The sequence below is a fragment of the Vulpes lagopus genome, chromosome 8 (assembly GCF_018345385.1).
Source record: "Vulpes lagopus strain Blue_001 chromosome 8, ASM1834538v1, whole genome shotgun sequence".
NCBI lineage: Eukaryota > Metazoa > Chordata > Mammalia > Carnivora > Canidae > Vulpes > Vulpes lagopus.
The window spans coordinates 560,467-587,240 of record NC_054831.1 but is presented as its reverse complement, the minus strand read 5'-3'; the positions used below and the strand labels follow the sequence as shown (position 1 = coordinate 587,240).

Here is a 26,774-nt window from a genome sequence, read left to right as displayed (position 1 = left end):
CCAGCCGTGAATGACAGTTCCTGTTGTTCCACATCTCAGCCACATTTGATAGTGTCAGTGTTCTGGATTTTGGCCATTCTAATAGATGTATAGTGGTATCTCATTTTTAAAATTTGAATTTCCCGGGGCAGTTGGATGGCTCACTGGTTGAGTGTCTGCCTTTGGCTCAGGTCATGATCCCAGGGTCCTGGGATCAAGTCCCACATCGGGCTCCCCGCAGGGAGCTGCTTCTCCTTCTGCCTGTGTCTCTGCCTCCCTCTGTGTGTCTCTCATGAGTAAGTAAATAAAATATTTAAAATATATATATAAAATAAATTTGAATTTCCCTGGTAACCTATGATGTGGAGCATCTCTTCATGTGCTTATTTGACATCTGTATATATGAGGTGTCTGCTAAGGTCTTTGGCCCATATTTTGATCAGGTTGTTTTGTTGTTATCATTGAGTTTTAAGAGTTCTTTGCATATTTTGGGACAATAATCTTTATCAGATATGCCCTTTGCAGATATTTTCTCACCCCATAAGTCCATTTTGTGACTTGTCTTCTCTCTTTTTTTTTAAGATTTTGTTTATTTATTCATGATAGTCACAGAGAGAGAGAGAGAGAGAGGCAGATACACAGGCAGAGGGAGAAGCAGGCTCCATGCAGGGAGCCCGACGTGGGACTCGATCCCGGGTCTCCAGGATCACGCCCTGGGCCAAAGGCAGGCGCTAAACCGCTGCGCCACCCAGGGATCCCTTGTCTTCTCAATCTCTTAGATACTATCTTTCACAGAGCAGAAGCTTTTAATTTCGGCGAAGCCCAGTTAATCAGTTATTTCTTTCATGGATCATGCCTGTGGTGTTATATCGAAAAGTCTTCACCGGGGGATCCCTGGGTGGCTCAGCGGTTTGGCGCCTGCCTTTGGCCCAGGGCGCAATCCTGGAGTCTGGGGATCGAGTCCCGCGTCAGCCTCCCCGGCATGGAGCCTGCTTCTCCCTCTGCCTGTGCCTCTGCCTGTCTCTCTCTCTCTCTCTCTCTCTATGTCTATCATGAATAAATGAATAAAATCTTTAAAAAAATAAAAAGTCTTCACCAAACTCAAGGTCATTTAGATTTCTCTTATGTAAACTTGTGAGAGTTTTAAGGCTTTGTGCTTTGAATTTAGGCCTATGATCTATTTTGAGTTAAATTTTGTGAGGAGAGTAAGGTCTGTGATCCACTGTGTGTGTGTGTGTGTGTGTGTGTGTGTGTGTGTAGATGCCCAGTTGTGGCAGTATCATTTGTTGAGAAGATTTGCTTTGCTCCATTGTACGGCCTTTGTTCCTTTGTCAAAGACCAGTTGACTGTATTTTTTTTTAAGATTTTATTTATCCATGAGAGACTCAGAGAGAGGCAGAGACACAGGCAGAGGGAGAAGCAGGCTCCATGCAGGGAGCCCGATGCGGGACTCGATCCCAGGATCCCTGGGTCACGACCTGAGCAAAAGGCACACGCTCAACCGGTGAGCCCCCAGGTGTCCCCGGTTGACTATATTGATGGGGGTCCACTCCTGGGCTCCCTGTTCCCTTCCATTGGCCTATTCGTCTCTTCGATCACCAGTGCCACACTGTCTTGATTACTGTAGCTTTATACTGAGTCCTGAAGTCAGGTAGTAGAAGTCCTCTAATGTTGTTCTCCTTCGATATCGTGTTGGCTCTTCTGGGCCTTTTGCCTCTCCAGGTAAACTTCAGAATCATTTGGTTGATTTCCACAAGACCTTTGCGGGTATTTTGATTGAGATTGCGCTGAATAAATAGACCAAGTAGAACTGACATTTGGACACATCGAGTCTTCTTATCCACAGCCATGAAATAGCTCTCCATTTATTTAGTCTTTCTCAGATCTTTTTCATCGGAGTTTTGTATAGATTTTTGTACATATTCCATTAAGTATATAGCTAAGTATTTCATTTTGGGGAGTACTACCATCAACAGATTTGTTTTTTATTTCAAATGCCCCTTGTTTGCTGCTCCTATGTAAGAAATTGATTTTTATGAGTCAGTTGAGAATAACGTCACCTTAATAACATTACCAGTGTTATGGTATCTGGTTCGTGAGTATGAGCTATTTTTCCATTTATTTAGGTCTTAATTTCTTTCAACGATATTTTGTAGTTTTTTTTGTTGTTGTTGTTTTTTAAGATTTTATTTATTTACTTACTTGAAAGAGAGAGAGCACAAGCATAGGGAAGAGGGAGAAGCAGGCTCCCGGCTGAGCTGAACCTAATGCAGCGCTTCATCATCATGACCTGACCTGAAGGCAGACACGTAACTGGCTGAGCCACCCCAACACCCTTATTTTGTAGTTTTTAGTGTACAAGTCTTGTGCCTCCTTGGTTAAATTCATGCATAAGTATTTTATTCACTTCGGATGCCACTACAAATGGAATTGTTTCCTCAATTTCATTTTGGGTCAATCATGGTACCGTATAGAAATACGATTAATACTTCTATATTTATCTTGTGTTCTGTAACCTGCTGAAATCACTGATCGCTTCAAATAGTTCTTTTGGTGGATTCCTTGGTATTTTCTATTTAATAGGTCATATCATCTGAAACAGAGGCAGCTTCGCTTCCTTTCCACAATGGATGTCATTTAATTTTCCTGGGACCCCTTTCTTTCTGTTGCGTAAACGTCACCAAGGTTTCGCCCCACGGCCCTCTGAGCCTTCAGCCACCTCTGCACCTGGCACCACCTTCCCCTAAAGAACCGGGGACCTGTAACCAACAGGGCTGTAAAAGTTTGAGTCCTTCCCCTCTCTCAAGTTCCCTGCCACACTTGGCTTTTTTCTTAAAGCAGCTGAAGTCGGGATGGAAGAGGAAGCAAGGATACAAGGACACAGCAGAAGTGACTGCACCAATAAGCAAGGCTTTGCTTTTGCCACTCACCCAGCTCAACCAAATGGACTTTCAGTGTTTCTGGTCCCCTCAAAACTAAATCCTCAAAAAAAAAAAAAAAAAACAAGACAAAACAAACCCCCCCCCCAAAAAAAACTCTGAATTTTCATTGCTGGAATCATTGATTTATTTCAGCTTTGGGAATCTTTTGACCCAGGCATCAGGGCCCTTCTGCTTTTTCACCGGGGCCCTAGAGAGCTGCTGCCCATAGTCATGCTAACAACAACCACAGCTATGATCAGATGGTTTGTTTCAAGCCTACGTCTCACTGTTCATCTTCTATTAATAGTAAAACAGTGGGCACCTTCACTTCCCACCCCCTACTCACCCAACACCCCACTTGTGGAGGACATCATCTGCCAGGATCCTGGGGAGTCTTCTCAGTTTCCTCCGACCCAGTCCATGGAAACCCTTGTCCTTCCTCTTCCAGAACATCATTACTCTGCTATGCTAATATCCCTTTCTCCTTTATTTTTGGTAAGCTGCGTTTTTCTATAAATTTTTCCATTTCGTCTAAAATTTTGAATTTATGGGGCAGCCCCGGTGGCGCAGCGGTTTAGCACCGCCTGCAGCCCAGAGCGTGATCCTGGAGACCCTGGATCGGGTCCCGTGTCGGGCTCTCTGTATGATGCCTGCTTCTCCCTCTGCCTGTGTCTCTGCCTCTCTCTCTGTCTCTATGAATAAATAAATAAAAATTTTTTAAAAAAAATAAAATAAAATTTTGAATTTACGGTTATTATAAAGGCACTTATAATATCCTCTTATCTTTTTTGACAGTGTCAGAGTATGAAGTTATATTTTCTTTCTCAGTCCTGATATTGGCAACTGATACCTTCTCTTACTAACTTAACCAATTCCACCAGAAGTTTATCTATTTTACTAGCAGGTTAAACAAGTCAAGTTTTGGGTTTAGTTTGTCTTTTTCAGTGTTTGTTTTCTAGTTCATTAACTTGTGCTCTTAATTTTTTATTTTTTTCTTCCCCTGTTCTTTTTTTTTTTTTTTCCTTTTCAGTTTATTTACTGTATGTGGATTGTTTACTAATTTTTGGTTTATTCACTAAGTATACATCCTAAGACAATCACACAGGGTTTACAAATTCCCATTTAAGTTCTGCTTGTACCATACCCTCACAAGTTTTTGCTAAATAGCACTTGTCTTTCGGTCCAAAGTTACTTATATTTCTTAATTTCTATAAACATAGAAATCTCCTACCTTTTGAGGGTGAACATGTTTAGTATAATTGCACTGTGGCCAGAGAACAAACTCTATATTTTTTGCAATCATTTGACATTTGTTGACACTTGCTAAGTGGTCAGCATATGGTAAATTTTTAAAATAATATTCTATTTGTGTTATCTATTAGGTCACTCATTATTTGCATTGCTCAACTTTTCTGTATTCTGACAGATTATTTTGTCTGCCTAATCTATTTTACTAGAAAAGGTATGTTAAAATGTTCCATTATGATTATGAATTGACCTATTTCCTTTTGTCAGTGTTTCACTTATATATGTTGAAACCTTAATAGATATATAAAATGCAAAATTGTTTATTATTTATTATTAAACAGTTATGAAGTGGTCCTCTTTGTCTCTAGCTATACTTTTTGGCTTATGATCTATTTTGCTTGATAATAATACAACTATAAGCTATAGGCTTCCTTTGGTTGGCATTTGGATAGTATATATTTCAACTGGAACATCTAATTCATTTTCAGTTAATCCATTATTGATGGAGTTTGTTTCAATCTACCACCTTCTCTCTTTGTTCCACGTGCTTTATATTTCCTTCTCTTCCCTTTTTTTGACATCTTATATGTCAAGTATTCTATTCATCCACTCACATCCTCTCTATCAGTTAGAACTATATACACTGTTTCTATTCTTTTGGTGACTATCCTAGGTAGTACAATATTCACTAATAAGTTAACTAATGCCTTCATCCTTTTCCTGGAAACTACAATGAGTTTGAAACACTTTAATACTCTCCCAATTTATAGGCTATTATCAGGAATTTTAATTCCAAAGATTTTTTATACAATTACACAAAGTTTTATTTATATTATTCCCTTATAGAGTCAATGTTCATTTAGATTTATTCTCATAACTTCTGTTTTAATCTGCCATCGACTGGGTGGTTTAAACAACAAACATTTATTTCTCACAGTTCTGAAGGCTGGGAAATCCAAGATCAAGTTGCTGGCAGATTTAGTGTCTGGTGAAGAACCACTTCCTGGTTAATAGCCATCTCTATGCTGTGTCCTCACACATCAGAAGGACAGAGAGAGCTCTCTGGGCTCTCTTTTGTAATCTCCTCCATGGGGGCTCCACCCTCATGACCTAATCTCCTCCCACAGGTCCCACTTCCTAATGACATCACAGTGGAGGTCAGATTTCAACATAAGAATTTGGGAGACACAGGGGAGAATTGGGGAGACACAGACATTGAGTCAATAGGACCTTCTTTGCCCCGTTTTCCTTCTTGCATCTCTGACTTTAAGTTTCCCTTTGACTTGAATTTCTTTCATATGTGTCTGCTATTTAGTTACTATTTACTTATTATTTATCTGAATTATCTTTATTTTGCCTCCAGTAATAAAAGATACTTCATCTCGGTATAAGGTTGTGTTAGCAGTTATTTTCTTAAGATCAGCATATTAAAGAGATGACCTCACTGTTTTCTAGTTCCCATCACTGCTCGTGAGAAATCCACTGTCACTTCACTTGTAAGGCCCCTGATGGTAATTTATATGTTTTCTCCTTTTACAATTGTCTCCTTGTCATTGTTCTTTTTGTTGTTGTTGTTGTTTTGTTCTTGTTTTTATTTCCAACAGTCATTTGTTGTTTTATTTTTCCAGCTAGGGAATCACTGGGACTGTTGAACATGTAGCCTAGTGTCTTTCATCAGTTCTAGAAATTCTCAGTCATTGCCTCTGTAGCTCCTTACCCTCTGGTAAGCCAAACCATACATTTATTTGACCATCCTACTGCTTCACGTAAGTCTTATTTTTTCTTCTCTACTCTCCATCTTTCTGCCTCTGCTCTAAATTCCAGACAGTTTCTTCTGACCTCTCTTCCAGTTCACTAATTCTTTCTTCAGTTGCTTCAAATCTGCTCTTAAATCTACTTAGTTCTTTTTTTTCTAAAGATTTATTTATTTATTTATTTATTTATTTATTTATTTATTCATGAGAGACACAGAGAGAGAGAGGCAGAGACACAGGCAGAGGGAGAAGCAGGCTCCATGCAGGGAGCTCGACGTGGGACATGATCCCGAGACTCCAGGATCATGCCCTGGGCCAAAAGCAGTGCTAAACCACTGAGCCACTTGGGGATCCCTATTTAGTTCTTAATTTGCTGTTAGTTTAAGTGCTAGAATTTCTATCTAGTTCTTTAAAATGTTTTTTTACAAGATAATTTCCATCCCTGATGATTTTTTTATCCCAGCCCTTTTCTAAAAAATACTTATTTAAAGTAACCTCCACACCCAACATGGGGCTCGAACTCATGACCCCGAGATCAAGAGTTGCATGCTCTACTAACTGAGCCAGCCAGGCAGAAGCCCCCAGCCCTTTTTTAAATCATTTTTTAAATGAACAATACACATAATATAAAAATTACCTCCTTAACCATTTTTAAATGTACAGTTCAGTGGTATTAAGGACATTCATGTTGTGCAGTCATCACCATCGTCCACCTCCAGACTCCTTTTATCTGGTAAAACTGAAATTCTATCCCCATCAGATGCCCCCACTTCTCTACCCCCAGCCTCTGGCCACTCCCATTCTACTCTCTGTAAATATGACTACTCTAGGTCCCTCATATAAGTGAAATGACAGCATTAGTCTCTTCACTGAGCATAATGTTCTCAAGGTTCATCCATGTTGTAGCACATGTCAGAATTTATTTTTTTTCTTTTTTCTTTTTCTTTTTTTTTTTTTTTATTTATGATAGTCACAGAGAGAGAGAGAGAGAGAGAGAGAGAGAGAGAGGCAGAGACACAGGCAGAGGGAGAAGCAGGCTCCATGCACCGGGAGCCCGATGTGGGATTCGATCCCGGGTCTCCAGGATCGCGCCCTGGGCCAAAGACAGGCGCCAAACCCTGCGCCACCCAGGGATCCCGAGAATTTATTTTTTTAAGGCTGAATCATACTCCATTGTAGAGAGACCACATTTGCTTACTTATTCATATACTAGTGGAACTTGGGTTGCTTCTACCTTTGGGCTATCATGCATAATGCTGCTATGAATATGGGTGTGCAAATATCTGTTGAAGACCCTGCCTTCAGTTACTTTTGGATATAGCTGTGGATGAATTGTGTTGCCACCCAAAATTCATCTTTTGAATTCCTACCCCTCCCTTCACACACACACTGTGATTGTATTTGGAGATAGAACCTTTATGGAGGTAATTAAATTATATGAGGTTATAGTGGTGGGGCCTTAATCTGATAATAAGAGACAGAAACACCAGGGAGCTCTCTCCCTCTTCATGTGCACACAGAGGAAAGGCCACGTGGAGACACAGCAAGGAGGAAGCCATCTACAAGCCAAGAGAGGCCTCACTAGAAACCAACTCTGATGGCCCCTTCATCTTGGATGTCTAGCTCTAGAACTACAAGAACACAAATTCGTTGTTTAAGCCACTCAGTCTGATATTTTGTTATGGCAGTCCTAGCAGATGAATACAGACATATACCCAGAAGTAGAATTTCTGGATCATATGGTAATTCTCTTTGCAATTTTTTTGAGAAACTGCCAACTGTTCTCAATGACTGTGCCATTCTGCATTTCTATCAGCAGTGCACGAGGGTTCCAGTTTTTCCATATCCTTGCCTACACTTGTTCTTTTCTGTTTTTTGATAGTAGCCATCTCCTGATGGGTGTGAAGTGGAGCTCACTGTGGCTTGGGTTTGCATTTCCCTAATGATTAGTTATGTTGAGCATCTTTTCACGGGCTTATTGGCCATTGGTATATCTTCTCTGGAAAACATTTATTGAAGACTTTTACCCATGTTAAATCAGGTCCCTGTTGTTGTTGAGTTGTGGGAGTTCTCTATATATTTAGGATATTAATCCCTTATTAGCCTAATGATTTGCAAATATTTTCTCCCACTCTGTGGGTTGCCTTTTATTCTGCTGATAGTGTCTTTTGATGCAAAAAATACTTTTTAATTTTGATGAACTCCAGTTTTCCTGGGTTTTTTGTTGTTGTCTGCACCATTGGTGTTGTATCCAAGAAATTACTGCCAAAGCCAATGTCATGAAGCTTTTATCCTATGTTTTCATGTTTAGGCCTTCAACCCTTTTTTATTTAATTTTTGTATATGCTGTTAGGTAAAAGTCCAACTTCATTCTTTTACATGTAGATATCCATTTTTTCCAGCACCATGTGTTGAAAAAACTGTCTTATCTCTATTGGTCTTGACACTCTTGATAACAATCATTTGGCCATATTTGTGATGGTTTATTTCTAGGCATACTATTCTTTCTATGCCAATGCTGCACTGTTTTGACTACTATAGCTTTGTGCTAAGTTTTGAAACAGGAAGTATAAGTCTTCCACTTCTGTTCCTCTTTTCCAAGATTATTTTGACTATTCTGACAAAATTTAAAGCTTGCATTTTCTTGGAACACGGTAAACTTAGCTATTTTATAGTCTTTGTCTGATAATTCTGATATCTGGTGTTTCTCTCATTGCTTATTCTTGGTGGCATCCTGCTTCCTTGTGTGCCTGATTTGACTGTGTCTTGGGTATTTTTTTTTTTGTCTTGGGTTTTGTATTTGAAAAATTATTTATACAAATGGCTTGAGGCCTAAGATGATGCCATCGTCCACCAGAGAGGGTTTTCTTTGCTTCTGCCTGGAACCTTGGAAAACTACCCATTGGGAGCCACCTTAAACCCAGTCCAGAACTTGTGTTATCGCCATCTCATAGGTAAAAATCCAGAGCACAGAGAGGCAAGGCTAACCTGCCTCATGGTTGCACAGCTAACTGGGTGGCAGGAATCAGCACTGGGATCAGTTCCGTCTTACCACAGAGATGCTGCTCCCCTTCTTCTGCTCAGGAGCCTGCTGGGGCTCCTCACTGTCTGGAATCCTGAGCACAGACCACTGCCCCCCCCCGCAGCCCAGCCACCAAGGCCCTTCCAGCCTCTTCTGGCCACACTGGCTCCTGCCCATCCCCAGCTCTGCTTTTTGGGCACTACCTCCTCACCCCCCACACACACACATGCTGCCTACTCACCTGTCCAGATCTGGCTCGGAGGCTAGGACTACGCTGTGCTCTCCTAAGGTCCCTGATTAAAGTGGGACCCAGGCCCTGAGTACCCCACGTGCCCGACCCCAGGTCTGGGCACTCTGCAGGGCATCAGGTGCAGCAAACAGGTCAGAGCCTGTCCCCTGGGCACACAGCCTGTCTTCAAGGGGATGGAGCAGGCCCAGGTGTCCTATATCAGGGGCCAGGAACTGTCCGGCCATCCTGAGGATGCCCCGCTCAAGTCCAGCTCCCCTTGGAGGGGGTGCCTGGTGGGTCAGGCAGGGGAGGCCACCGGGCCCACCTGCCACCCCTAGGTGCCCAGAGGTCCCCTCTCTGACTTTCTGACAGGTGAACAATAACGGGATCATCTCCTTCCTGAAGGAGGTCTCTCAGTTTACCCCAGTGGCCTTTCCCATCGCCAAGGACCGCTGCGTGGTGGCAGCCTTCTGGGCAGATGTGGACAATCGACGTGCGGGTGACGTGTACTACCGGGAGGCCACTGACCCGGCCACACTGCGCAGAGCCACAGAGGATGTCAGGCGATACTTCCCTGAGCTCCCGGACTTCTCTGCTACCTGGGTTTTCATAGCCACCTGGTACCGCGTGACCTTCTTTGGAGGCAGCGCCTCTTCCCCTGTGAGTTTTTTGTCCTGGGGCAGGGAGGGTGTCCACCTGGGGCCCAGAGTCTTCCCAAAGTGGCCCCACCTTGCTGAGGGGGGTCAGATGTAACCACTAGTCCATGCCTGAGAGGAAAAACTGCTCAGGGATGGGGGTCACTCTCCCAGGGTCACGGAGGCAGGTTGGAGGACGACAGAGCCTTGACCTTACCCACCCCTCCTGGAAACCATTTGCTTTATCCTTTATTCTGCGATAACACCAAACAACAAAGGCACTGGGGACACATCTCTCCCTTGGGGCACACTCTCCATACACAGAAGAAGCAGGGGGAGGAACTCTCCCTGAGGCTGCTGTGCCAGCCAGAGGGTGGCAGCTCAGCCACATGGGGCCCTGGAACTGGAGGACTGTGGTGGCTCAGAGCAGCCCTGAGGGACAGATGTGTCAGGTGTGCCCTCGGGGTCTCAGGGGAGAGGCAGAGCAGCCGAGGGCAGGGCCTGCGTTCCCGGCCATGCACACGGCTGGGCAGCGGGTGGGGCAGGTGAGGCCTTGATGCAGGGCTGGGGGTGCGAGCGCCCCGCGGGCATCGCAGGTGCGGCCGGGGTCCCCGGCAGTGATGGCCGAGGAACTCGGTGCGGGTGGCTCGCCAAGCCTGGGTCCTCCAGCAGCCTAGATGAGAGGGACAGCCCAGCCAGCGAGGCAGCCCTCCGGACGGCCGGCGTGCACCGTGGAATTTCTTAAAAGGAGGACGGCGGTGGCTAGGGAAATAGGGACAGACGGGCTCTTCTGTCAACACTGCGACGAACGCGTGTTTACACCGGTGAACTATTCGTGCGTAGCCCACAGAGAGTTTGTCAGTTTTGTTTTTCTTACCGTCAAGTTGTAGGAAACGCACGTCGGTAACCGAGAGACTGGGTGAGGCGGCCGCCGACGATCCTGCCGTGAGGCACCTCCCTCGTCTTCTTTCTTGTCCATCACCCTAGAAGCCTCTCTGGCCCCTGTGGCCGCCCTGGGTATTTCCTTCCCCTCCGCCCACGGAGGAAACCCTAAGGCCTGTCCGCAGGCCCCAAGATGTGGGCTGCAAAATGCTTATCCGGGCGACCCGGGAACCCCTGGACGGGGACCCACTCGTGAGTCTGGGCTGGAAGCCGGTCCGTAGGTGGGAGGGGAGGCCGGGAAGGCCCCCCTCCCTGCAGCGCCTCGGAGCAGGCCCCCGGGAGCGAGGGTGGAGCTCCTCCCCGCACGCTGGACCCCCACCTGCGCACCTCCCGCCGCTGGCGGTCCCATCAGCCCGCCCCAGGGCCCCGGCGTCCGGCTGTCTCCAGACTGGGAGCCCCAGGTTTGCCCCCCCAAGGGGCGCCCTCAGTCTCCCTGTGGTCCACTGCTAAATAAGTAAAGGGCAGAGCCAAGGGTGTCCCACCGTGAACACCTGCAGACCAGCCCAGGGGTGGGCGGCACCCACGGCAGGGCGCCCAGGGGTGGGCACTGCCGGGCCTCGCCAGCTGGGGGCCGTGCCCGGGCCAGGGCTTCAGGGGAGGCTGCTGCCCGCAGGGCTCTGGCTTGGCCCTACCGCGTGCTCCTCCCCTGCGCACACAGGGAGGCTCCTCTCCGTCCTTCCGCCTCCTTGGTTGCCAGCGCTGCTGTCCTCTGTCCTCGGCCGGCGGCACCCCGCTGTGATGCGTCTGTTCCCATCACCTCCAACCCCCGTCATGTCTTCCGTCTTGCTCCTGCCGGCCTGTAGAAGTCCTGCTTGAATTAAGGATACCAACAGCTCCAACTGCCGCCTGGGTCATAAGTACAGTCTCCACTTTGCTGTTGGCCGTGCACTTTGACCTCACGGCACTTTTTAACGTGCAGAAGTTTCTGTAGCCAAGTATATAAATCTCCTTCTTGGTTTGTGCAGTTAACAAATGTCACGCTTAAAGCCCTTCCTCGATCGAAGCAGCTCTACAGCCCCCTTAGGTCTTCTTCCTCTACGGCTCTGATGGTTCCATTCACAAACTTACCTGATGCGGGATTTCTTTTCACGAGTGATGGAAAGCTCTAATTTTATTCTTTTTCAGTTTCCTGTTTGTCCCGAGAGCACTTCTTAAACAATCCCACCCTTTGCTCAATCTGAAATGACGTCTCATACGTACACTACTCGATAATATCTTCATGGAAGATGACAACATGAAAAACAAAATTCACTAAAACTGCTTTTCCTTGTTTCCTTGTTTTATCTTTCCCTCTTTACATTTTTTGTTTCACACGGGACAGTTTTGTGGATCTGACCCAGTAAGCACTAAGCCCTGTGTCCCTGGCGTCTGTGGGTCCTCAGGGCCCTTCAGCGTGTCTCACTCACCAGGTGACACCTGTCAGGGGTCCTGGCCTGTGCCAGGACTAGGCACTAGGGACAGTGGGGCATGAGGTCGAGGCCATCGGCTCAGTGGCAGATGGCTGGCCATCCAGTTGGGAAGACAGAGGAGGGGTCAGGGGATGTGGACCGTGCTGAAGGGCGCAGGCCCTTGCAGCACGGACGAGCGAGCGCAGAACCCTGTTCAGGCCTCCCTCCTTGGCAGGTCAACACGTTCCAGACCGTGCTTATCACGGACGGCAAGTTCTCCTTCACCATCTTCAACTATGAGTCCATCACGTGGACCACGGGCACACACGCCAGCAGCGGGGGCGACTCCACTGGCCTGGGGGGCATCGCAGCCCAGGTAGGGGCCCGGCTCCCCACTGCCACCACTGTCATGAGCTCATCAGGCAGGGAGACCCCCGGCCCCCCCCACGACTCTGCAGAGGCCAATGTGAAGTGTTCTGATGCCATTCCCAGGCCAGACTCACAGAAACATCCTCAGGTCAGAGGCACCTGTCCTGACCCACACTGCCCTGTCCTCCCGGGGCCAGCTGCAGCCGAGCCAGAAGGGCCCCTGGCTCTGTGCGTGTTAACCATCCTGGGGTCTGGCCTGGCCTGTGGCCCATGGGACCGTGGCCAGCGAGTGCTCCCTTGTGATGGGAATGCCCCCGTCTCCTTCCTAGCCGTCCACTTTCTTCTGAGCTCACACACCTGCCCCTGGTCCCCCTGGGAGCCAAGAGATTGGGGGGTGAGCCCCTGCAGGTGTGTGTGAGGGGAGCATGCCAGGGTCCAACAAGGTGGGTGGCTGGAGGAATGGCTGGCTGGGGTCAGGTCCTGGCTGGGAGGTTGCTGATCAGGTCAGGGCCAATGGGGAGGGTGGTACAGATGCCCCCAAACCTGTGAAGCTCCGGGGTTACAAGGCTGACGTCCACATGACCTCTTCCACCTGGCCACCGCGGGGGAGGTAGGTCTCCGGAAATTTAGCGAGACCTGCAAACCAGCCCGACCTGCCCCCACTCTCCCCACCCCCAGGCCGGCTTCAATGCGGGTGACGGGAGGCGCTACTTCAGCATCCCCGGCTCCCGCACGGCGGACATTGCCGACGTGGAGACCACCACCAACGTGGGCGTGCCCGGGCGCTGGGCGTTCAGAATCGATGATGCCCAGGTGCGCGTGGGGGGCTGCAGCCATACAAGTAAGAGGATGGAGCCAGCGGCTCAGCGCTGTGGGGGCTGGGGTGGCATGACGAGAGGGGGCGGACCCTGGGGGCGGGAGGCCGGGGCTGGGCACTGCTGGGGCTGCAGGGACGCTGGGAGCGGGCAGGCTGCTGGCCGGGAGGGCAAGGCCTCCCGACCCCTCTCCGCCAGCCATGAACCTGGGCAGATACCGGCTCGCCCCCAGCCCCGCGTCTTCCAGGGGAGGCTTTGGGGCCCCAGCTCCATCAAGGAATCTGCCGGAGGCCGAGGTTCAGGGCGCAAGGCGGAAGAGCCGGGGCGCCCTTCCTCGGGGCCAGGCGTGGACGCCCTCCGTTCATTCTCTCCCACCTGCATCGGGGCGGGGGGCTGGGGGCGGGGCCGCCGTCCAGTCTCCAGTCTCCCCGGGACCACCTGGAAGGCAGGAGCCCTTTTCACCCTTTCCCCCCATTTGCCAAGTGGTGCTGCTCCGTGGGAGTTGGCGCTTGTCTCCTAGCTGGTCTAGCCGGGGCATCTACCCGCCTAGAGGGAGTGGAAGGCTCGGAAGGCGCAGCGCACGGCGGGAGAGTCCATGGGGCGGAGGGTGGTCCCGGCCCCTCCGGCCGTGCGGCCCAGCGGGAAGCCGGACCCTCCTGAAACCTCATGCTTGCAAACGCAGGGGGGGGGTCAAATGCGTGATTTAGCCCTCTGCAGAGTTAACCATAGCCTCGCAAGGGCCACAGTGAGGATAGTGTGGGGACCGTCCTGTGGACTCCACTCCCACCCACGAGGAGACCGGGGCCACGAGAGGGCCCTCTTGTCCACTGCTTGGCTCACCAAATCCCTGAGAGCCAAGCCAGCGGGCGGAGCCCATCCAGATGGCCAGGGAGGGCAGGTGTGCACCCCTCCCCGGGCGGGAAGGCTCACCAAGGACTAGGGGTGATGCCTCAGTGAGAGGTGCCCGGGAACCCCAGCCCACCCACTCACGGACTCTGCACTCTGGGAATGTGGGACCCATGGCCGGGGAGCCAGGGAGCCAATCACTTGCACCTCCCCCAAGGTGGCAGGCAGGGCAGCCAAGAATGCAAGCCCCCCAGCAGCCCCAGGCCAGGCTCTGCCCACCTGGACTCTGGGCGGCGGTGGTGTGGGGGTGGGGGGGGACACCATTGCGTCTATGCGGCAGACAGGTCTGGTTGCTGGTCATGTCCCCGCAGCCAGGGACTTGGTTGTGGTTGAGGATCAAGGCAGGAGTGCAGACGCGGGGTGCTGTGAGCAGACACCTGTGCGATGTGCATGCACGTCTGAGCAGGTGGCTGCAGGTGTGGGTGTAGCTGTGGGCAGGCCCGTGCCCCCTACAAAGGCTGCAGGCTGGGAGCCCCTGGGACACGGGGTACCCGGGAGAGGGTCTGGCCAGTCCCCCGCAGATCCCTTCCCACCTGGACATGCTTCTCCCGCTATCCCAGGCTTCTGGGGGGAGTGGGTGGAGGAGGCACTGCCGGACCTCCAAACTGGCGCACATGACGCCCCCAGGAGGCCCGCGGCTTCCCCACACTGCAGGCCCAGGAGATGGGGCCCCCACAGTGGCTATGCCGGGAAGGGAGGGTCAGTTCGCCCCTCAGAGGCAGTGCGTCCACATCTGGAAACCCCGCTCCTGAGTAAGGCGGGTCCAGAAACGGCTCACGCTGCAGGGTGTAGCCAGGCGCCAGCCGGCTGAGTGGCCGTGTGGCCAGGTCAATGGAAGGCTATGCAGCAGGATGCCTCTGCCCTGATGGCGCTCTGGGCCACAGGGTCCTTCCCGGAGGGCCCCTGCCCCCCGAGGCCGCGCCAGATCTCCCGGGGCCCTCCCGGTACCAGGAGACCCGAGGCCTTGGGGTGCTCTAGTCACCTGCCAATTGATGCTGCTTAATTGCAAATTTCAGGGGCCTCACTTCTCCGGAGGGGCAGGGCGCCCTGGGCTGAGCTCTTGGGCTGCCCGTCCTGGAGGGCCCAGGCAGGGCGCTGGGGGGCCCCTGGGCACTGCTGGATGCCCTGCCTGGCCAGGAGGCCAGGATGTGAGAAACCCTGACTCCCACGGCTCCGAGGCCAGCCCCTGGTTTACACGCGGGGACACCCGGAGGGGCGGCTGGGCGTGCGTGTCCGTAAGCAGTGGTGGCAGCGCTGAGACCAGACTGCATCTCCCCAAGAGGGTCCGAGAGACCGCCGCCCACCACCCCTGGTTCCCACGGGGCCCCCCTCTTCCATGTCTGCGGGCGTCCTGCCCATGAGGCGCACCCACATCTTCCTGTGGCGCTGGGCACCCTTGGGTCTGTGTCTTATTTCCTCAGACAAATGTGGAAGTTGACGGATGAAAGGGATAGGAAGGTGCTGTGGGTTTGACGGGCGCTAGGGAAGCCTGCCCTCCTTGGGAAGCCAGAGTCACCGCTCGGGAATCTAAATGTCGGCGGGGTGTGCAGGGACACTGGGCACCCGAGGAGACGTGGGAAGCTGGCCACGGATGCGGGGCTGCCAGCAGACCGCACGGCAGTCCTCAGAGACGGGCCCTTGGGGTCAGGGGAGGGAAGGGACGGCGCGCTCCTTCCTCTGCCCACAGCATCCGTGTGCCTGGCCCTGCGCCCTTGCCTCAACGGCGGCAAGTGCATTGATGACTGCGTCACAGGCAACCCCTCCTACACCTGCTCCTGCCTTTCAGGCTTCACGGGGAGGAGATGTCACCTAGGTGAGTTTACACTGCAGGCACAGCCGGTGGCCCCAAGGGTCCAAGGTCAAGGGTCTCTGTCCCCATGGTGCGGGTGGCTCCCCGACGGTGAGCACGGGGGCGTATGCTACAGCTGCCCCTTCTGGGCCGACCACCTCGGAAGCGAGGGGTCCAGGCAGATTCTGCCCAACTGGGCTTCCTCCACTGAGGCCCCAGCCTGCCCTGTTTTCCAGACGTGAACGAATGTGCTTCCCACCCATGTCAGAATGGTGGGACCTGCACACATGGCATCAACAGCTTCAGCTGCCAGTGCCCGGCCAGCTTCGGGGGACCCACCTGTGAGACAGGTAAGAGGACGTGCCCGGGCCCTATGGCCCCACTGGAGGCAGATTGCAACGGTCCCGGCCGACCAGGGAGTGTGGTCAGCCTCATGGGAATGCTGGGTCCGCATCCAGAGGGCCTGGCAGTAGGCGTGGGAGCCTGGAGAGGCCCATGGGGGCAGGAGCCCAGACTCTAGAGGAAAGTGCATCTCATGCATGTGGCAGGAGCCCTGGCCACAGCACTCAGGCCTCCTGGGCCCTGGTGTTCAGACCAGGGGTGGCGCCTTAGAACAGGCCAGTGCCCAGTTCCAGCCTAGCCACGGGACATGGATGAGAGCCACCCCCATGCAATTGGGGCCGTCACTGCCCCCTCAGCTCTGGACTGGCTTGATGGGAATGTGGGGGCTCCCCGGATGCCAAAGAGCACAGTCCCCACCCCACCCTGTCTGTGCTGCCTGAACCCCAAGCCCCAGTAGCTCCCAACAGGAGCGGAGGCTGCTTCTCTCCAGCCCCCGAGGTCTCAGCCTTGGCACGGGTTGGGGTCCTTCCTGAGACCCCCAGCTGCACCCCGCTCTGCACCCCCTTCTGAGCATGGCTCTTTGGAAGCAGTGCTGGCAGATTCCCAGCCTCCTGTACCTGCCCCTCAGCCAGCACGTCTCTGGGCCCCCTCGCCCTGCCTGGAGGAAGGTGGGCCCCCGCCGCTGCGCCCGGTCTCACTGTGGGAAGCTGCTAGGGGAGCCCAACAAAGAGAGCCCCGCACACCCACCCATTCCCCGAGGTACACTGGCTGATGTGTAACCATTGTTGAGAAACATGTACGAGACATCGTTCCATCAAGTGTGTAGAATAACACTTCTACAGGAGTGTCTCAATCTAGAAGAACCATTTCTAAGAGCAACTTCTAGCCACAAAAAATGTTTTAAAGTTGTGCCTCCAGTGTATCTGCACACATCTGGGCCTAGTGAAGCTCCTAGGAAGACCTGGGCCTGGAGCCAGTAGCCTTGCGCCTTGGGCTCCTCATGGCCACTACGGTGACACCGACAGGTCCCAGGTCCCCACCAATGCTCGCTGGTCTCAGGACCTACCTCAGCCCCCAGGCCACACAACAGCAGGACACCCAGCAGCATCCAGGCAGGGACATGTGTGCTGCTCACCTTGAGCACCTCCTCCCCACAGGTGCCCAACCCTGTTCTTTGGTGGAGTCAGGATCCAGGAGAGGGGGGTCACCTGGTGCTGTGGCCACCAGAGCACCTCCACACGTCCTCTCTCCTTCCTCCCACTGACCCCCATGAGTCCAGGGAGGGCCACATGCTCTGAGGATCCCTTAGGCTCCTATACTGAGAGTTGTTTTGGGGAATGTGCTGTCCCCCCACCCCCCTGGGGGCTCACGGGCCAGCAGCCACCAGGGAGTCTAGCGGCCAGCATCCTGGGTGAAAGTGGCCAGAGGCACGCTCCACTCAGCTCACTCCCACCTGATGGGGACTGAGTACCTTTGCACCTGGCCCTGCAGCAAGACAGGTCACCTCCCCCACAACGGTGTCACCTCAGGGCCATCCAGGCCCTCTGGCACCTCTGCACACCACATCCCCTTCAAGACCCATCGCAGGCTGTATCCCTCTGCTGGGCCGGGAGCAATCCCTGCAGCCAGTGCTCCAGAATCGCACTCTGTGCTGGGGCTAAGAGCAAGATCCCCCTCACCCCGGCGCCCCCAGCCAGCACACACAGCCCCCTTCCGGCCTGGATCTGCTGAAACAGACCCTGTGTGGCCGGGCGCGGGCTGCTGGGTGGGGGCGGCCGGCCAGGCCCCGCGGAGCCTGACACCCTCCCGAGCGGGGATCAGCAGGAGACCCCAGGGGCCCAGCCGGAGGTCTGACACCTTCACGCCTCTGTCCTCACAGCACTGTCTCCATGCGATGCCAAGGTGTGCGAGAACGGTGGCCGGTGCCAGGCAGAGCAGGGCTTGGCAGTGTGCCTGTGCCGGGCCGGCTACACGGGCGAGGCCTGTGAGACGGGTGAGGGGCCGGCCCCAGGGGGCGGGAAGGTGCCCGGGAGTCAGAGGCTGGCTCAAGCCAAGCTCCTGCCTCCGCTGCCCCCAGATGTGGACGAATGTGCCTCCGGCCCGTGCCTCAACGGGGGCTCGTGTGTTGACCTCGTGGGGAACTTCACCTGCCTGTGCGCAGAGCCCTTCGAGGGACCTCGCTGCGAGACAGGTACCGGCCCTTGCCCACAGCCCCCAGTGACAGCGCGGTCACCTGGCCCCTGGCCCTCGCTGAGCAGCTCAGCCCTACTCCTGTCCCGGGGTCGTCTCCCCAGCCCTGCCCGTGCTGCCCTGTCCCCTGAGCTGCAGCCCGTGTGTGCCTCCTGCTGTCTCCATCTATAGGATGCGGGCAAGATGGCCACACTCTCAAGGCCCTTCTTCCTGCTCAGGACATTCTGGGCCTTTTAACATCCTCTTCCCTACAACAGACCCCTCGCCGTGGAAGGGAACGAGCCCCACGAGTTGGCAAGAAAACTGACTTTTGTTACATGTGATGAACTCTGCTAGTTTCTATTTCATATTTTAAATGTTGGCGATGACTTGGTAGATCAATTAAAAGACTAACTAGATTTTATAACCTACAGAATAAATTGAGGTTGTTAACATCTGACATTGCCATGACTGCTAAAGGCCTCGCTCAACCCCTGTGCCCAAGATAGCAAAGTCCAGGGCATCGGCAGCTGCTCCCCAGGGAGACAGATGCTCAACACAAGCTGTCAGATTTAGTTTCACTTTAAAAAGTTAAGAAGGAAATTAAATTTTACCCATAAGTAAGATATAGATGGGTGCTGTGCCCTCCATTAGTCTTTGGTCAGAGGGCCACACAGAGGCCAGGCCGTGTCCTAAGGAGAGGGTGGGCTCTGCAGTGCAGAGGGGAGGAGGGGAGGGCAGCACCCTCACCTGTTTGGTTGCTTAAAATCACTGTAACGGGTCACAGTTCACCTTGCCCAGATTGTTATCTAAATATCTGTATATTTAACTAAACTCATGTTAGAAAACAGATTAGTATTTTCAAAAGATTTTGCAAAGAAACCACATCTTGTACAGAAAGAAGAATGCAAATGAAAGTAAACAACAAGAAACAACAGAACTGACGCTTCCATCCCCAATATAAGCTTATCATTCATATTACAAGGTGCCAGTTTTGACATTCTAACCAGATTCAACAGGAAGTTGGCCAAAATTTGGAGATAATTTCTAAAAATAGTATCCATTCTTCTGCTTCTGGCCAAGAAAGACTGACTGTTCTGGGAATTTCCCTCACCATCAACAAGTAAGGAACCAGATAAAATATCTGAAACAGGGATCCCTGGGTGGCGCAGCGGTTTGGCGCCTGCCTTTGGCCCAGGGCGTGATCCTGGAGACCCGGGATCGAATCCCACGTCGGGCTCCTGGTGCATGGAGCCTGCTTCTCCCTCTGCCTATGTCTCTGCCTCTATCTCTCTCTCTGTGTGACTATTATAAATCAATAAAAAAAAAAAAAAAGTTAAAAAAAAATCTGAAACAGCTTTTTTCAGCCACTGGACAACAGGCATCACAGAACTGCTACCCCTGGGAGGAGGGACCGAAATGAAGTGCTCTCTACCACTGCCCCCAAGTCTGCCTGCAGGAAGTTCCCAGGTCACCGTGCAGCAAGGGGGTCCAGACTCCAGCAGTTCCTCTGAGTCTCTGGGTCACAGAGACAGAGAGTCTAGTTTGGTAGCTGCCATTTGTGGGGAGAATTCCAGAAAGGATGGAGTTACTAAAAAGGACTGGGCAGAGTACAAGGAGCTCTGAAGACCTGCAGAGGCACCCCTGGCCTCTTCAGTCAGCACAGTTGGGGTGAAATCCAGGAGGCTGAGGAAAGAACCACTGGAAGTGCTGAGTCACACAATCCCTGGAACTCAAACAAGGCTGGGAATAATTCTCTTCTCTACAGCCAGAGTACACGCAGAGCTCCTCACACCAACAGCTAAGGCAGAGTAGAGTCCTCAGTACCACCTTGTACTGGGGTACAAGGATACCATCTTGATGATATGGATAAATAAATGCTGGACCAAGGGCTAATCTGACTTGTCCTAAGAAATATAAAGGAAAGTCTGAAAGAACCAAAACAATCCCAAGTAATTTAACCATATACCAGAACCAAATCTGTACTATTTAAAGGTATAAAACAGAATCCAGGGCTTCAAAATACCCAACCAAAAATTATCAGACATACTAAGAATCAAGAATATATGACCCACATCCAGGAGAAAAATAGATCAATAGAAACAGATGGCAGAGATGATGAAATTAGCAGATCTGCACGTTCAATCATCTACCGTGAACATGCTCCATGTGCTCAAGACTGTTGAGGAAAAAGGACACAGTGAGAAGTAGAAGAGAGAAGAAAAGAAACTTCGAGAGATTAAAAAACATAAAATGTCAATTTAAAAAATACCCTGGGTAGACTAACAACAGGTTAGACACTAGAAGGAAAGGTCAGTGAACTTGAAGTCAGAAACAACCCAACAAGCAGCAAAGGAGGTAGAGAGACTGCAACCAAGACCATCTCTTCAGTGACCTGTGGGACATCAGACTGCCTGGCGTGTGTACCTGTAGAGTTCCAGAGGGAGAGAGGGGGCCAGAGGGGCACAGAAAAAGAATGAGGAAATAATAGCCAAATGTTTTCTAAATTTGATGAAAATTAAAATCCACATATCCAAGAAAAGCATGAAGAAAATCACATGAAGCACATCATAAAGTATTGAAAACCCAGTAACAACAACAACAAAAAATCCGAAAAGCAGCCAGAGGGAGAAAACAAAACACAATATATACAGGAAATGAGAATGATAACAGACTTCTCATCAGAAACAATGCAAGCCCAAAGACAGTGCACTATCAACCTTGTAGCATATACACAGGAAAATTAGCTTTCAAAAATTAAGGTGAAATTAAGATATTTTTCAGACAGTGAAAACACAATTATTCATCACCAGCATATCTTATTAAAAAAAAAAAACATTAAAGGAAATTCCTCAGACTGAAGAAAAATGGCACCAGATGAAAATCCAGAACTATACAAATGAATGAAGAGCTCTACATGGTAAATACCTGGGTAAATGTACAGGCAGACCTCATTTATTGCACTTGACTGATACTGTGTTCTTTACAAATTGAAGCTTTGTGGCACCCCTGCATCAAGTGAGACCAGTGGGGCCATTTTTTCTAATAGCATTTGTTCACTTTCTATCTCTGTGTCACTTTTTGGTAATTCTGCAATATTTAAAAAAATTTTTTGAGATTTTATTTATTTATTCGTGAGAGACACAGAAAGAGAGAGGCAGAGGGAGAGGCAGGCTCCCTGCGGAGAACCCCATGTGGGACTCAATCCCGAGCCCCAGGGTCATGCCCTGAGCTGAAGAAAGACGCTCAACTGCTGAGCCACCCAGGCATTCCTATTTCAAAGTTTTAAATTATGGTTCTATTTGTTATGGTGATCTGTGGTCAGTGATTACAACTCACTAAATCTCAGATAATGGTTACCAATTTTTAGCAAAGTGTTTTTTAATTAAGGTGTACACATTTTCTTAGACATGATGCTATTACACACTTAATAGACTCCAGTGTAGTGTTAACATAACTTTTATAGGCACTGGGAAACCAGAAAATTCATTTGACTCATTTTATTGCCATATCCGCTGTATTACAGTGGTCTGGAACCAAACCCACAATATCTCCAAGGTATGCCTGTAACATGCTTTTCTTCTTACTTTTTAGTCTCTTTAAAGATAATTTTAACACAAAAAATAACAATATGTTATGGGGTTTATAACATTTATAGAAATAAAATGTATGACCTCAATAGCTTAAAGCAGAATGTGCAAGCTTTTTCTGCAAAGGGCTAGATATTAATATTTTTGGCTTTTTTTCAAGATTTTATTTATTCATGAGAGACACAGAGAGAGGCAGAGACACAGGCAGAGGGAGAAGCAGGCTTCCTGTGGAGAGCTTGATGTGGGACTTGATCCCCAGACCCCGGGATCACACCCTGAGCCGAAGACAGATGCTCAACTGCTGAGCCCCCCAGGCGTCTCAATATTTTTGGCTTTATGAGCCGTGTGATTACAGACATTCACCTCTGCCAGTGCAATGCCAAAGCAGCCAGCCATAGATTGGGTATGGCTGTGCTCCAATTAAACTTTATTTTTTAAAATGCGTGTGGCAGGCAAGGTTTGGTCTGCAAGCCATAGTTTATCAATGTCTAGCATAAAGGATAGGAAGAGAGAGATGGGAATAATATAGTAATGTCCTTATATTATATATGAAATGGTATAATATCGTTTGAAGGTAGACTACAATAAGTTAAAGATACACATTATGAACCCAGAGGAACAAGTAAAAATAATAATGAAGAGTCATAGCCAATAAACCAGAGGTGGAAATAAAATGGAATCCTGAAAACACTCCATCCAGAAGGCAGGAAAAGAAGAAAAAAGGAATAAAGAATAATTGGGACAAATGATAACCAAGAGCAACATGGTAGGTTTAATTATCCTGATAGTTACATTAACATGTGAAATGGTTGAACATACCAATTAAAAGGCAGATATTGTATAACTGAATTGAAAAGCAAGACCCAACTATAAATTGTCTACAAGAAACCTACTCTAAACATAAAGACACAGATAAGTTGAAAATAATTTGAAAATTGGAATGGGTTTCTGGTTTTGGGTAAGATAGAGTACGCATACCGTCCCTACCTTGTGTTTCCCACTGAATGCAGCCATAAATCCTGGACAGAAGGCACGGAGTAGCTATCTGAGGACTCTGAAAAATAAATAGTAAGTGGATTGGGGAAGATGACCAAGCTTCAAAGCACCACAGAACCAGTGGTGAGTTCACCATTTTCTTCCTCCAGTGTCCCCCCTGCCTGGACTCAAAGCAGCTCCCAGATCAAAAGTGAGCATCAGATGGATGGAAAGAGCTCCAAAAGCAGCCACTAGTCGGTCTCAAGAAGCAGGACCAACAGTAGCAGCAAAGGGGGGGGCGGGGGGAAGGTCCCTGAGGGGCCCAAACTGACCAGAGGAAGCTTCCTCTCCAGTTGGAGGTCCTATGGCTCCACAGAGCTGGGCAACTCCCATTGTTTCTCCTCCTCTCTGTCCATCCACTACCTGGCCCAGACATGAGTGCACTCACAGGAACAAACTAGTAGTGTGAGGCAATAAAAGCCCCAGCTCTCTTGCCAGAGGACTGAAAAGGCCAGCCCAGAGCACTGGAAACTATGGGGAGGTGGCAGAGAGGGGGATCTCAGGGCCACAATCCTACAATCATCTGTGATCTCCTGAGTTCCCTACATTGGGCATTGTAATCTGATCCAAAATAGTAAAAACAATAACACTTATAATAGCTTCCCCCCAAACTGAAAGACTTAGGTATAAATCTAACAAAACATGTACAGGACTTGTCTGCTGATCTGAGTAAACGGAAGGACATCCCACGTTCATGGACTGGAAGACTCAACATAGTAAATATATCAGCTCTCCCCAGATTGATCAGTAGATTTAATACAATTCCAATCAAAGTTTCAACAGAGTTTTCTGTAGCTTTGGACAAGCTGGTTCTAAAATTTATATTGCAAAGGCAAAGGAATTGAGATAGCCAAAACTATTTTTAAAAATTAACTTTTGAGGAATCACACTACTTAGTGTTAAGACTTACTATACAGCCACAGTGATCAAGCCCCTGTGGGATTGGCAAAGGGACGGGTGCATACATACGTGGAACAGCAGAGAGGATCCAGAACTAGACCCACACAAATACAGCCAGGTTTTTTTTTTTTAAGGTGTGAAAGCAATTCAGTGGAGAAAGGATGATCTTTTCAACAAATGGTATTGGGACCGTCAGACATTCTCATGTACAGACTGAGCTTCAACTTCAGCCTCACACCCTGAACAAGGTTAGGTCAGAACGAACCAGAGACCTGAATGGAAAACATAAAACCACAGCATTCTTGGAAGAAAACATGGGAGAAAAACCTGTGTGACCTGCAGCTACAGGAACAGTGCTTAGATAAGACATGAAAGCACTCTCCAGCAAACGAAAACAGAAGGACACACGCAGCTCTGGGAAAGACACGGTCAGGAGGACGCGAAGACAGGCCGCGTGCTTCCAGAGGTCCTGCAAGCACTCCTGTCTGACAAAGGGCTGGCCTCTGGAACACATAAAGAACTCTCCACGCTCAACTGTCAGAAACCAACCAACCAAAGCACAGACAAAAGATCTAAACAGACACATAACCAGAAAGGCTATCTGGGAGGCAAAGAAGCAGATGAACAAATGCAGTCATTTGTCATTATCGTTAGCCACTGGTGAGTTGCAAATTAAAGCCACGATGAGAAAGCACCACATACCTACCAGACTGGCTAAAATAAAAAGTGCTGACCGGTGAGGACACAGAGCCATGGGAACACTCACATATTTTTGGTGGTGATGCCAAATGGTTTAGCCACTGTGAAAACAGCTTGGCAGCTTTGCATAAAGTTAAACATACACTTCTGATATGGTCCAGCAATCCCATTCCTAGCTATTAACCCTACAGAAATGACAACTTCTATTCACACGAAATGCACAAATGTATGCAGCACGCCTGTGCACAGCCACCAAACCTAAGAACGCAAGCGTCCTTCCCTGTTGGTGGGACGCGTGACTGCCAATCACACAACTGAGATGGATCCTGGAGGCCTTCTGCTGAGTGAGCGAACCAGCTTCAAGGATCACATGCCGTTCGTGTGTAATCTCCCACTTCTGGTGTTCTTAAAGCCACAAAGCTGCGGTGATGAACGGGTCAGTAGTTGCCAGGGGTTCAGGAGGGGAGGGACCCTGTGGCCCTGAAAAGATACAGGGGAGTATTTGTGGTAATGGAATGTTCTGTGTCCTGACTGGTGGGGGCAGCACAAATCTATTCTATGCTAAAATTCACAGAAGTGGACAGCGAGCAAAAGTCGATTTTGCCATGTGTTATTTAAAAGATAAATCCTGAACCACATGAAGAAATCAAACACCTAAACAATGAAATGGAACAGGTTGACAAACACCGACCAAGAGAAGTCAGAGCGGTTATACTCACAACAAACTGATTAAACTCTAGAATAAGGAATACTGCCAGGAACAGAGGGGTCTTTTATGACGAAGGTGAAGTCACCAAACAGGCACAGCAGTTCTGATGTACGTGCACCTATGAACATGCATCAAAATGCATGCAGGGAAGGCAGGCAGAAATAGATCTGTGGCTGCAGGCGGTGGTTGCAACCCAGCGCTCTCATCACGGGAATTGGTAGGGACCTCCAAGACGCAAGCAGCACCATCAGCCCACCTGACCTAAGTGACACAGCCACATCCTTTCCAAGGTCGCATGGAGCACCCACCATGACAGACCATCCTGTAGGACATAAAATAAAGTTCATTCGGTTGAAGGGACTGTATCCCCTGATTATAGTAGTTAACCTGGAAATCCACAAAAACTGTATCTGGAAAACCCCAACCATGGTACCAACATAGATGCTGGATTAGAAGCACTTGTTTGGAGGCCCCTGGTCTTAGCAGGGCCCTCTGGTACACACCGTGGGGTCTCCATCCTTTTGCTTTGCCTTCTGCTCCACAGAAGGGGCTCAGATGGTGAGGGGCAGCTAGAAATTAGTTTCCAGATAGTGGGCCTCGGGCTTACATCGCACTCGCATGCAGAACTGAGTGCTGTGGGGCCTGGGCGAGGAGCCCCATGCTCTCTGGAGCAGCCTCTGGTGACTTCTGTGTTTCTTGCAGGAAGCCACCCAGTGCCAGAGGCCTGCCTCTCAGCCCCGTGCCAGAATGGGGGCACCTGCGTGGACGCAGATGAGGGCTACGTGTGCGAGTGCCCCCAGGGCTTCACCGGCCCCGACTGCAGGGAGAGTGAGTCTGGGCCGGGGCTGCCAGAGCAGTGGTCCAGGGCAGGGCCCTCCGGTGGGTGGTGCGTACAGAAGGCAGCTGGGGGTGTGTGGTGGGGGGAAGAGAGAGAGCGTGTGTGCACAGCCGTGTTCATGTGATGGTAGCCGGGAGCAGGGCAGGGTCAGCAGCAGGAGGGCCCTGATGCTCCACACCCCACATCGGAGCTCCCCCCCCTCGGTCTATGGCAGGAACCCCTGACCACTGTGAGTGCCGTAACGGTGGCAGATGCCTGGGTGCCAACACTACCCTCTGCCAGTGCCCCCCAGGCTTCTTTGGGCTCCTCTGTGAATTTGGTAAGTGCCCAGGGCTGCAGTGGGGCATGCTTCCTGCCCTGCCCCTGAAAATCCCCAGACCAGAGGAGAGGTGGTGGCTTGGGTCTGGGCCCAAACCGTAGATCCAGACCCTTAACCAGCGGTCCCGTGATCCCCCACTCCCACCCCAGGAGGGGGCTGGCCACAAGAGTGCCTGA

At 50.3% G+C, this 26,774-nt stretch overlaps 2 protein-coding genes across 12 annotated transcripts in view; one reads left to right on the top strand and one right to left on the bottom strand.

The window, feature by feature from the left end:
- MTERF4 (mitochondrial transcription termination factor 4) overlaps positions 1-26,774 on the bottom strand; it is a 79,663-nt gene that overhangs the window by 6,115 nt on the left and 46,774 nt on the right. Inside the window, exon 4 of the mRNA XM_041765511.1 lies at positions 23,086-23,152. Coding sequence (XP_041621445.1) covers positions 23,086-23,152 — 67 coding nt within the window. The remainder of the gene's footprint in view (positions 1-23,085; positions 23,153-26,774) is intronic.
- The window catches only part of SNED1 (sushi, nidogen and EGF like domains 1), an 80,578-nt gene that overhangs the window by 14,802 nt on the left and 39,002 nt on the right, over positions 1-26,774 (top strand). For 9 of the 11 annotated variants that reach the window (XM_041765495.1, XM_041765501.1, XM_041765502.1 and 6 more), the window contains exons 2-10: positions 9,526-9,813; positions 12,354-12,494; positions 13,166-13,328; positions 15,896-16,021; positions 16,234-16,347; positions 18,219-18,332; positions 18,417-18,530; positions 26,144-26,269; positions 26,494-26,598. In XM_041765495.1, the coding sequence (XP_041621429.1) occupies positions 9,526-9,813; positions 12,354-12,494; positions 13,166-13,328; positions 15,896-16,021; positions 16,234-16,347; positions 18,219-18,332; positions 18,417-18,530; positions 26,144-26,269; positions 26,494-26,598 (1,291 nt within the window). The remainder of the gene's footprint in view (positions 1-9,525; positions 9,814-12,353; positions 12,495-13,165; positions 13,329-15,895; positions 16,022-16,233; positions 16,348-18,218; positions 18,333-18,416; positions 18,531-26,143; positions 26,270-26,493; positions 26,599-26,774) is intronic. The other 2 variants (XM_041765497.1, XM_041765503.1) reach the window with 2 other exon arrangements.